At 40.0% G+C, this 12,175-nt stretch overlaps 2 protein-coding genes across 8 annotated transcripts in view; one reads left to right on the top strand and one right to left on the bottom strand.

The window, feature by feature from the left end:
• GPBP1L1 (GC-rich promoter binding protein 1 like 1) overlaps positions 1–6,938 on the bottom strand; it is a 48,474-nt gene extending 41,536 nt beyond the window's left edge. The window contains exons 1-2 of one of the 6 annotated variants that reach the window (XM_010982240.3): positions 5,910–5,924; positions 4,464–4,506 (exon numbers count right to left, since the gene is read on the bottom strand). The gene's annotated coding sequence lies outside the window, so the exon portion shown is untranslated. Of the gene's footprint in view, positions 1–4,463; positions 4,507–5,306; positions 5,459–5,909; positions 6,068–6,821 lie in introns of those variants that run through there. The other 5 variants (XM_010982239.3, XM_010982243.3, XM_031465036.2 and 2 more) reach the window with 5 other exon arrangements.
• Positions 6,939–7,069: 131 nt separating this feature from the next.
• Positions 7,070–10,971, top strand: TMEM69 (transmembrane protein 69). 2 transcript variants are annotated; one of them, XM_010982238.3, is made up of 3 exons: positions 7,070–7,175; positions 8,644–8,783; positions 9,940–10,971. In XM_010982238.3, exons 2-3 carry the CDS (start codon positions 8,742–8,744, stop codon positions 10,651–10,653), a joined length of 756 nt encoding a protein of 251 aa, XP_010980540.2. In that variant the 5' UTR covers positions 7,070–7,175; positions 8,644–8,741; the 3' UTR covers positions 10,654–10,971. The 2 variants fall into 2 exon arrangements, with proteins under 2 accessions (XP_010980540.2, XP_031320897.1); XM_031465037.2 differs by lacking the exon at positions 7,070–7,175 and adding an exon at positions 7,221–7,708.
• The last annotated feature ends 1,204 nt before the right edge of the window (positions 10,972–12,175 follow it).

Genomic DNA, 12,175 nt, shown 5'->3' with positions numbered 1-12,175 from the left:
TGACAGAAATGGAATTAATTTGAATCACAATGGTTTCAAATAAGCACACTATGTTACAAAAGTACATTTATCACCTGAAGCAATCTGACAGATTAAATTCTGGCTGTGAAATTCAGATAACTAACTGAATTAGATTCACGCAAGTATCTGAGACTATAAGGTTTTGGAACCAGTGAAAATTGTTTCTGTACCATTTGCTCCAAAAGTCACTGAATAAACTACACTACAAACAAGCCACTCAGTAGTGATAAGTTTTATCAAATATTTGCAGCTACAGGGGCCCTGAAAGGCTTCAATTTCCTCTGACTATAAGTACATAGGCTATTTGTTACATTTTAAAAACGATATAGTTTTTATACTTGAGAAATTTAAAAGTAGTGACTAATATATCGCAAAATATACATTTTTACTTTACCTTCATTTTACTCACAAGCATATCTAAAAATCTCTTTTCAAGAACAAACCCAGCTTCTAATCCAAACATTACTTTTAAGTTAGAAGAGCAGACTCTGGATCAAGCTGGCTCTACCATATACTCTGTGACTATAGACAAGACACTTCACCTCTTTTCACTTCAAATCCTTATCTGTAATTTGGAAATTGTTGGCAACTTGACAATTAAATGAGTGAATATATGTAAAGTGTTCTGAATAGTGCCTGGATGTTTTCCCCAGGGAAATTTAAAAACAAAAAACAAAAAAACGGAGGAGGAGGAGGGAGTCCTGGTCTATATTGAGTACACAATAAATGTTAAGAATAAAATGCTTAAAAGTTGGGGGTTGGGGGGCTAAACAATAGAAAAAAGATGCAGTTTTGAGAAAAGGAATCTTTAGATCAAGTAGGCTGAGAAAACCATTCACTAGTAACCAAAACTAGAAAACAAAACCACTGCAAGCCCAGCACATTTAGCTCAAATTTTTAATACAATAAATAAATACTAGGTAGGGAAAAAAAAAAAAAAAGGACAAGAAACAAACTACCTAGAAAAGTTAATACTGAATTGGACACAGAACCAAACAAACACTCCATTTTACAAGCATATCGAGAGAAAATAACTAATACAATTACTCTATACTGCTCAATAGAGAAATTGTGAGAAAATGATATAGATGAAAATCACTGAACAAACCAGGAAAAAAAAAATACCAATTTACAGAAAATCAGGACAAAGACCTGGTTTCTTCAACAAAGTGCAAGAAAAAAAACCAAAAGAAACATACAAACTAAGAGGCTTGAAAGAATATCAGTCAATTAATTCAGTGTGTGGGACCTGGACCTTGAAATAAACGAGAAGTCAACAGAAAAGTAATATCTAGAAAAAGGAAACACAAAGCCCCCAAAAGTTCTACGTGCAAAAATCTGTTCAGATTTCACTGAATTTCACTCAACTGTTAAAAGGATGTTCATTAAAGACAATTTCAAACAATTTACTTAACAGTTATGAAGCATTTACAACAGTCAGGTATTGTATTAAGCACTGTATTCATTTGTTTACCACAATAACCCTAAGAGAAGGTACTATTATCCCCATTTAACAGAGGAAGAAACAGGCAAAAATCTTAGCTAAAACTCCATGAAGGTCATAAAACTATGAAGTGGCAATGCTGAGATTCAGACCCAGGCTATAAAGTTGCTGCCCATTTAACTACCATACCATGCCATCTCTCTACATGATGTGGTGAAAACTGGGCTTTGGAATGAAAGGAAGCTGTCTGAATCCCCACCTCTCATTACGTTATGCAAATTACTTAACTTCTTGGATCCTCTGTACACTCACTCATAGAAGGCTTAATATCACCTATTCCAAACAAGTGTTTTAAGGAATAATGAGATCACATATTTTGCACTCTACTACAACCTCTAGTTTATGAAGTCCACAATAAATGGTTCCCACTCCCCTTCCCATCATACCTGGTAAGACTAATTAAAAAGCAAAGTTAAAAAACACATAGCTGTAACACTGCAATAGTTCTACCTTTTAATTAACTAACCAAAGAACCCCCAAACCATCTTTTCAACATACTTGTATACTTCAAGGATAGTAATGATTCAGTAGAGGATTTTTTTATATAGTGCAGTTTAAACTTACAATCAGCAGAAATAAGAGTTTGCAATCTAAATTTAAAGTATAGCCGAATTTAAATGAATTCGATTTTTTCTGAAAACAATCAAACAAAACGTATTCCACACAAGTAGACCTACTGCTCTGAAAAGTGTACTGAAACTTTTTCACGTTGGTGATTCTCTAGCCTGACTCCAGTTAATATAAGGCAAAGTAGTTTTATCATAGAAAGGGAAGGTAAACTTAATGAGCATGCTAAAAATCAGCTCCTTCAAGAAAGACAGCTTTCTAATGTTGCTACCCTGTGAAAATTTTTGTGCTTATCTGTTAAACTAAGTTCTTAGGTGGCAGAAATGTTTTAGTCACTAGGTATTCGTAGCACTTAAACACAGTGGAACTAGCACCATAGTATAGCCTATAGCATTTCTTAAAAGAAAGTATTTCTTAAAATCATGATGGAGCTGTTTTGTCTGAAAAATGAAAAATAATTTTTCCAACAGATGAATTAAAGGCTGATTATTTGCTTTAGTAAAGAAAAACCTATTAGACTCCTTAAATATTTGCCCAGTATATTTGTAATCGCCTGTAAAAATTAAACTTACATAACACAAGCAATATTTTACCTCATTAGTTAAGATACATATACCTGTGGACAAAAGAAGTTCAGCTTCTCTCACTGAACTATTTTAAGTTTGAGTAGCCAGTTTTGTTTTGAGCAGACCAGTGGGAAATAAATAAAAACTGGAGCCTGATTTTGGAGTTGGCAAAAAAAGTTGACTTGGGCAGCTAAGTCTCAGCACAAACACATTTAATTCTAGACAATGGCAACTATAGCCACTTATGAAGTAGTATGTTTTTCTATGCATCACCTAGATTTGACCCCCTTAAAAAACCATAAATGCATACAGCACCAAAATTTGCCTTTTCCATGGACCACTTTTCAGTTGGGATACTTAAAAAAATGTTTTGCATCTCATCTTTCCAATAGTATTACTTTTATTTTCATGGTTAAAGGCTGCACACAGTGACTTGGAAACAGATTGCTTAGGTTTAAACACAGGATCTGCTATCTACTAGCTGGATGAATCTCTGGACTTATTTTCCTCAACTAAAAAACAGGGATAAAACAATTATCTACCTCATAGAAATAAATTATTAAACATAAAGCACTTCAAGCAAAAGTCAGCCCCTAGTACATTAGAGTTATTACTGTTATTAAGTGCATACAATTCAGTCATAAAACAAAGATATGCAATCTTCTGAAGTATGATTCAAAATTATGTTTTATCTTTAACTGATCATTTAAAAATTATAAACAGAAATGTGTCAAACAGCCACTGACGAGAAAACTGGTTAGTTGAATTCATTCGAAATAAAAATGGCTTTCTAACATTCCACTCCACCCCAATTTCAAGAGCTCTGATAAGATAGTATTCAAAATCAACTAGAAAATATTTATATCAATACGCACAATCTGTTTTTAGCAACACCCCAACAAATCAGAGTAATAAGGTCCCATCCAAGTTTATGGGTCCAATAGTGAACAACGGCAAAACACAAAGCAAATGACTTGTAATTTCTGTAAAGTACTTCAAATGTCTGTCTTGTAAAACCACCAAAATAATTTAAGAACGACAAAAATCCTAGGGGAATGGACAAAAGCAAACTTTTGTATTGAAGGAATGTAGAGACCTAAATTGAAACTGACTCCCTAGGGAAGCAAGATAACAAGTTTATTTAACTATTAATTCCAAAGTTCTCACTGACAATTAGCATTTTATTATTTTATCTTTTAGACAGGTTGCAAATTGAAACTCAGACATTTTCCCAAATACTGAAGTTAACTGTTTTAGGTTTCTATTCTATGTCTTTTTGTTTTCAGTTAAACTTCTGGATCTAATGCTAAAAACAAAAAAGCAGCAAACAAAAAGACAGCCTTTTGTTTGAAAGGGCACAACAATCAAGTCACTCCATATCTAAAGTTTGTTTTCACTTGTTGCCTTACACTCTCCTAATAAATATCTCAAACAGCACTCTGATTTTCTTTCAGGTATTACACATAAAAGACATTAGAAAATGCCAGCAGTCCACCAAACTATAAATCTAAGTCTACTGAAGACTACCAATAACTTGGATGGGATTTCCACTGAACGTGACTTCTGTAAGTACAGTAAAACATGAGCCACCATTAACTCTGTTTTTTCCTGATTAGCGGTAAATATTAACGTTAAGAGCAAGTATTTCAAAAAACATGACAAATCAACCTCAGAGCACAAAGCTGCCTGATAAAATTAACACCACAGCACAATTTCAAAACTATAAGCAACTACCAAAAAAACAAAACAAAACCGCACCCACTCTTATGTAAACTTTCGGAGTAAGCAAACTTCTTTAGCCTCACCTTTGTTTTTACCTAGCAGGGACTCTTCAAGATAAGACACCAACTGCAAGAAGATCAAAAGATCCAGTTATCATTCCCTTAAGAGAAATAACTAAGAATTCAAGACATGTTAATGTATTTAATTTACCGAGCTCGGGGCACTTCCCCAAGCTACAGCCATTTTAGATTCAGTCTTTCTTCTGAATTTCACGGGGGTGGGGAGAGGTAGACATTAAATAGAAACAAATTCTCTTTAGAACACTTCAAGATTGACCAGCTTTTCTTCTGGGGTGGGGGTGGGGGCTGGTAGGTGGGGGAGAGACCGTCTGAAAAACGAAAACCCCTCGCTACGAAGGGGAACTGGAAGGCTGGGGAGGGGGGAGAGCGGAGGAAGTTAAAGCTCTTCTTTTTCCCTCAAATACCCAACATTTAACCATTTGACTTAGATTCTTTTTTCATTAGGTGTCCCATCACTGGATAACAAAAGCCCTTGGCTCTAATTTAAGGAAAGAAAAAGAAACATAAGCCAAGCTACTCAACCACCACCAAGCCGGAACGCCTGGAGAGGAGCCAGAGAGTCGCAGGTGAGCGTTCCGACCCGAAGACCAAAGTTGAAGTAGGAGCGCTCTGGCAAGTCGCGGTGACGCTCGGGTGCAAAGCTCCACGTGCCGGGAACGGTGCCCCGTCCCAATCACACGACCCGTGGGCTCTGCGCTCGGTCCCCAGGCCGACCTACACCCAACCACCTGTGTGAGAGCCCCCTTCAACTTGTTTGAGCAGCCGGCCGGTTAGGCACCAGGCGGAGCCCCGCGCCGGACGACTCAAGATAACCCTACTGCCCCGTTGTCCGGAACTCCCACTCACCGGGCAGCGGCGGAGCTACAGCTCCAGACAAGATGCGGCGTCTGAGGGGCGCGTCCCCAGCTTCCTGATCGGCAGAGGTGTAGAGCCCACAACCATAACAAAGCTCTTTCCAAAATGGCTGCCCGGCCCACAAGGCCCAGGAGGGGCAGAGCGCTGGAGGGGGAGGAGCTACGACCAGTCCGGCCCTGCCCCCACCTGACCCCGCCTCACACACGCCCACCCACTCGCACCGCCCACAAGAGCGCACGCGCATGAGCCCTGTTCCGGTGACCCTGCAGGCGCCACACGCCGCCAACGTTCCGCCCCGTGAACGGCAGTTATTGCCTTCCCCGCCCCCAGCCGCCTCCATCACGGCTTTCGGCGGCACTTGGTCGCCCCCGCCCCTCTGCACAGTTGAACTCTCTCTCCTCGCGCCGCCTCAGAGGCGGAGACGAGCCGAGTTTGGTACTCCCCCTCAAATCCCCTTGCACGGCACTAGGGCCGGGTGCGTGTGAGTGGGTGTGTATGTGTGTACCCGTTTTTCCCCGCCCCTTCGTTCTGCACCTCCCCAAACCCCACCTCTGAGAAAGCATGCGTCCCCCAACTACTTCTACGAGTACTAACAGCAGTTTCGTGGGCTGGTCTGCTTTCCGACCCCTTCCCACCTTCGTCTCCTTCCTTCCTTCACGCGCGTCGTTAAGACTCCAGCCCCCAACGGGCCACACGACTGGGCTCTAGAGGCCTGCGCTGCTGGGCCCGACGCGCTACCCGCTGGGAGTGGTAGTTCCGCCTGACCGCTGGCGTCATGCCCCTGTCCCAGTGCCGCGCGGGTTTCTGGCCAGAGCCTGCTCCTGTGCCAGGGCGGAGAAGCTGTTTCTCCGACCGAAAGTCTCATTGGGTATCGCACGACGGGAAGGGGCGGCGCTGCCATGACAAGAGATGGAAATAAAAGTAAACTAGAAGGGGTTACTATTAGGAAGAATTCGCTGTGAGCCAATTCTGCACAGGAAGCTAAGCCATATGATGACCCGCAATCGGAAAGCTAGACTACCTGGAATCCAGAGGAATGGAGGAACTGGCTAGCGTGGGCCCCTTGGACTCTCCTATTGACTTTAGAATGACGCGCAAATTGCCTGATAATGTTTCCTTTGACATACTGAAATGGAGGCCCAGCGAAAGGAAAGGACTTGCTCAAGGTCACACAACCTACAAATAAAAGTTAAAGCAGAAGGTGACAGGAGGAATGATCTAACTTCCGGGTCACCTTCAAGCCCAAGGCTCTTATCACCACACCTTTCATGGCAGTGAAAGTCCCGCCCCTTATGCTCTTTATTTCTTAATGAAGTTTCCTGGTCCCAGCAGAAAGAATGAAGTGGAAAGTTTTTTTCTTTTTCTTAAATAGTATTAGTAGTTCAGGGTCCTAATAAGGAGTGAGATCCTAGAAACCCTGTTATTATGCAAAGTAAAAAATGAGTTCCAGAGATGGCAAGCAATTTGGCCAAGTCATACTTGGCCTAGACTCCAAATCGCTCCTACCTTCCTCCACCACCATCACTGAAATTGTTTCAGTAGTTGCACTCTACCTTCCCGAACTCTGCGGGTCATATTTCGCTGGGCTGGCTGGGAAACCTGGAATAGAAAGGCAAGAACTGTTCAGGAACTCTACAAACTTCAAAAAGCCGGCTTCCACTTGATTTTAAAGAAATACCTGACAGAAAAACCCGGTGTGGGAACCAGTTAGCGGTGGTTGAGTCCCCACCCGAACTCATTTTTTTCGGCTCTCAGGAAGTGGGGGGGGGGCATCTGACCCCATCTGCCGGAAGTGCCTTTTCCAGAGTGCCGGGCTATTCTTGCAGCTTAGTTTTCCACCTCTCCGCGCGACGCTGGCAAGTAAGTAGCAGGGCTGCTGCCACTGGTGCAGCTTGGGAAGGGTGGGTATAGAGGGTTAGGAGTAAACTGAAGCCCGAGAAACTGTTGGACAGTTTCCCGAGGATCTTTGCGTCCAGACTCCGCCCCCTTTTCCCTGTTGTCGGCTCTGAGGTTTACAGCTTGAAACTTTCATTTGGGGCAGTGGAAATACTGAGCATTTTCACCTAAACTGAGCAGATTAACCCTTAGCTCTTTGTCTTTAATTCCCTCACCAGTTGCCATTCCCAGGGCTTTAAGCTGTCTCTTTTTCACTTTAATACTCCTGAGTTGGAAAGCACATGTCACAGTGCACAGGGAGTTCGGAAGGTTGAACTTTTTTAATGGGGTGGTCTTGAAGTCCCTTACGCGGCCATGCGGATATGTGTCTGGGAGTCCGGAGGTGGATGTGGATGTCATCTAACATCTACTTAGAGGTGGATAACTTAACGTCTACTTGCTTCCTTATATATAGAATGAAGACGTTGACTGGCTGTTACACAGGATTTGACTAGCTGGTATACAGAATTTCTCGACCCAGCCCTAAGATCTGTGATAAGAAATTAGTTCACTTAATATTTAGATTAAGCAGGAACTGTGTTTTGGATTTTTAGACACTTCATTCTCGTGGTTAAGAATGAGACTCAAAAACATGACAGTTGGATTCACATTCTCACTCATCCATTTACTAGCTGCTTACATTGTGTAAGGTGGGAATAATAGTATATTTTGAATGCCTACTTTGTATTAGGGACATTTCTCAGCTCTTTACATGTATTAACTTTTGTTTTTACAGTGACCTTATGTAGTTACTATAGGCTTTATAGGTGAGTGAACTCCACCTTAGCCAGGTTAATATATTTGCCCAAGGTCACATAGCTAATACGTGGTGGAGCCAGGTTTCCAATCCACATTGTTTGACTCCAAAGTCTGCACTCTTACTTAACAGTCTTCTGTCTCTCAGCACCAAGTTGATGAGGTAATTGTATTAAATGAATTAGTGCATGTAAAACACCTGGTTACAGTGCCTGGTTCACAGCTAAATTGTATTGGCTGCTGCTATCATTATTTTGAGCTGTAAACTCCTAAGCCACAAAATAGATAACTAAGGGGAAAAAAGAACAGAGAAGCTATGACTTTCAGTGTTTAAGACAATAAAGCTGGTACTTCAATGAAGCAATTTACCTAAGGTCACACAGCTGGGAAACATGGAAGTAGTTGTAAAATCCAGGTCTATTGTCTCTGTGAATTATTCTTTCTGCTACATCAAACAGCAAAAGCTAAAAGAAAGGTTCAGAGAAGAAAAGGATCTGTTTACTTAATGTTTTACTGATTTTTTTGAAAACATTAATGATTATTCTCAAAGGAAACTGTTATATAGAAGAAATTCCTCCTACTTACTACTTTAAAAAATTATGTATAAAAGAAAATTGACATCTTGTTTTGTACACAGCAACATGCTTCTGATTCAGCCTTTCCACTTAGCTGTAAAAATACATTAATCAGAACGTCCTGGCATCTTCCTTAGCAAGACTTTCAGTGGGACCCAGTATGCTTCACTTCATCCAGCAGTTTTTTCAAGCACCTTCAAAGGTTGGTTTATTCAGCAAATATTTGAGCACTACTTTCCAGGCATTGCTTTGTAACTAATAGTGAAATTTCACTAACAGTGAAAAAGAAGACAAAAATCCTTACCCTTTTACATTCCGGTTGTTCCAGGGAAGTGGATAAAATACAAGTGAAATATTTAATTTGTCAAGTGGTGAGTGCTTTGGAGGACTATAGCTCAGGGAAGGGGAATAGGGAACAGCAGACTTAAGGACTGCACTTATAAACAGGGTGGTCAGAAGTGAGGGGATGAGCCTTGCAGGCAGCTCAAAGAACATTCTAGACAAAAGGAAAAAGGCCTCAAGATGGAATCATTCCTAGCATTCTGAGTAATCACCAAGATTCTTAAATGACTTTCATTTTTTTGTTCAACATTTTTTGAGTTACTGTTGATCTGTTCATCAGTTGAAGTATGGAATCTGCTCACTAAAGCACAGAATCAACAGGAAAGGTTATTGATTTGGCCATGTACCGTGAAAAGCACTGGGGATTTTTTTTTTCAGGCAAAGAAAAAATATGATCCTGGCTCTCGAGTCTACTGAGACAGACAAGTAAACATGATTTTAATTTACTGTGAGATTATGATGGAAGTGTGCATAGGGTACTTACATATAGAAGCATTAAATCAGACTGGAGAAAGCTTCAAGCTGAATTTTGAAAGATACGTTCCCTAGATAAAAAAGTGGTAAGCTAGAATTCTGGCAGAGACAGCGTAGGAAGGCATGAAGCTATGAATAGTATAGTGTCTAAAGCTTAATTTTTTCTACATAAAATAGCATTGCCACAGTAGTTAGTGCCACTTCTTTTGCAGTTTATAAATAGAAGAGGCAGTTGAGAATGCCAAAAACTAAAGAACTAGTTTTTACCTGTTTCTCCTTCAGTTATTTCTCTCATAGGATAAGATTAGTGGTAGGCGGAAACTTATCACGGGTTTCTATTCAGTAGTTTCTTTTGCATATCGTATAGCTGTTTGATAGTCTTTGCCAGCAATAACAACATCACCCTGTAGCTCAATCTTTCTTTAAGTTCAGTGTGTTAACAGAAAGCAGATTGTTATTGTATTGTTTCAGATTGGGATTAAGACATTTGGTGATTTTCTTTTTAATCTGTTTTTTGTCTTTTGGTTTTATTTTCTCTACAGATTCTGAAGTATCCTTCTACAGTCAGACTAGGAGCCAGCAGAAGAATAAACATACTTTCTGTCAAGGCATGTCTCCAGCAGAACTTTTCCCCTTTGTTTCCAAGGACTTGGCTTCTCTCATCATTTCCAGTGTATATGAGCAAAACACAGTATTATCATACGTCCCGGTGCAGCTTTAAGAAGAAGCAAAAGCAAGCAGTATTTCCAGCCAGGCCACCACGCACTATCAGTTACCTGCCTGACAGCCCAAAGCCAGCGTTATACATAACTCTGGCAGGACTAATCCCCTTCGTTGCTCCACCACTGGTCATGGTGATGACAAAGACTTACAGCCCCATATTAGCTTTTACTCAGATGGCTTATGGAGCCAGTTTCCTATCTTTCTTGGGAGGGATCAGATGGGGTTTTGCTTTGCTAGAAGGTAGTCCAGCCAAGCCAGACTTCCTCAATTTAGCTAATAGTTTCACTCCTGTTGTGTTTTCATGGTTTGCCTTCTTTATTTCTGAGAGACTCAGTGAAGCTATAGTCACAGTAATAATAGGTTTGGCAATAGCATTACACAGTGAACTTTTTCTCTTGCCACATTATCCCAATTGGTTCAAAGCCCTGAGGATAGTAGCCACTTTAGTGGCCTTTCTTTCATTTGTAATAACTTTACTAGTTAAAGATATTTATCCAGAGAAAGGACCCAAGAGACCTGGGCGAACAGAATAAATATAAAACTCTGTAGATGACGTTAGGATGTTGGCTAGAAACCTTGTAAGGTTGTGTTTTGGCATCACCTTTTCCTCCTTCTCCTGTTTAGCTCTTTTTTTCCCTCACCAATGGTAATTTATTCTTCACAAATTAGTTTTCATTTCTAGAAATCTTTACAGGAATCACTGAGAAACAGCTTGAAAATCCCTAACAATGCCTTTTCATGTCATTAGGTTACAGTTCTCATTATCTTTTTATGAATTAAATAGTCAGCCAGTTAATAATTTCAATGTTTTTGTTGTTTTGAAAAATGTAAAATAAAAAAGATGAAAAATCCTTTTTGTTAGAGCTTTAAGATCACTGAAAACACATACACACACACACAACTTTTTAAGAGGAAAATTTTGTATCTGTGAGGGTCTGAAAATAATAGGTTGTTCCAGTGGCTCCAGTGGAGCGGTCACTGCACTTGCCCCTGGGAAGTGCATTTCCAAGCTCATTTTACCTGGTATAACCTAGGTATATGAGCTGAAAAGATCTGTGGCTCTGAAGTCAGTAGGGAGCAATGTCACAAGGGGAAGCCATGTTCAAAGAAAAGCCTGACACATTTTCCAGTTTTTATCAGCTATTTGGCAGAGTATAGATGCAACTTACCTCCAAACCAGCAGGTCAAAAATATTTAAAAGAATAAAGCCATTACTACATACAAGTAGGAAACTAGTCAAGCTGGAGCCATCTTAATGTTCTAATGAGTTGGACCATCTAGTATTACAAATTTAACTCACGGAGAAGCTTTTTTAAAACAACAAAAGCAACACCTTGAATTCTAACTTGAAAACCTAGTCTCTTGAGATGCTGAGTCTCATAAAAAAGGGAAAACATTTCAAATGTTGTAAGAATACAAATATATCACCTGGTATGTGTTATCTTTGTATATGTATTCAAATATTAGGTAACTTAAATTTCATAAGTGAATTATATACATATGATTTCCACTTTAGTGATTCTTGGCTGTGAAGAGATCAGAATCTAAAGTGGTAACCTGTTTACTTTCTTACACACCTGTTACAGGTTGAATTGTCCATTCAAGTTCTAATCCCCAGTATCTCAGAATGTGACCTTACTTGTAGATAGGGTCTTTACAGAGGTAATAAGGTTAAAATGAGGTCATAAGGGTAGGCTGTAATGTAATATTACCTGTGTTCTTATAACAAGGGAAAATTTAGAGATAAACAAGTAGTTAGAATACCGTGTGAACATGAAGACCATCATCTACATGCCAAAGAGAAGCCTGGAACAGATCCCTCCTTAGTTACACCTTAGAAGGAATCAACTCCACCAACACCTCGATTTCAGACTTAGGCTTCCAAAACTGTGAGACAAAAATTCTGTTGTTTAAATTTCTGTGGTGCATTGTTAAAGCAGCCCTAGAAAACAAATATAACACTATAGAGCTACAGCTTGTTCCGATCATTAGAGAAGCTTACCAGCTAAAGCCTGTGGCTGAAATCACATGATCCTTCTTTACAAATGGACAGAA

Source organism: Camelus dromedarius, chromosome 14 (genome assembly GCF_036321535.1).
Source record: "Camelus dromedarius isolate mCamDro1 chromosome 14, mCamDro1.pat, whole genome shotgun sequence".
Taxonomy (NCBI): domain Eukaryota; kingdom Metazoa; phylum Chordata; class Mammalia; order Artiodactyla; family Camelidae; genus Camelus; species Camelus dromedarius.
The sequence above is the reverse complement of the archived record's forward strand: the minus strand, read 5'-3'. Positions and strand labels throughout refer to the sequence as shown.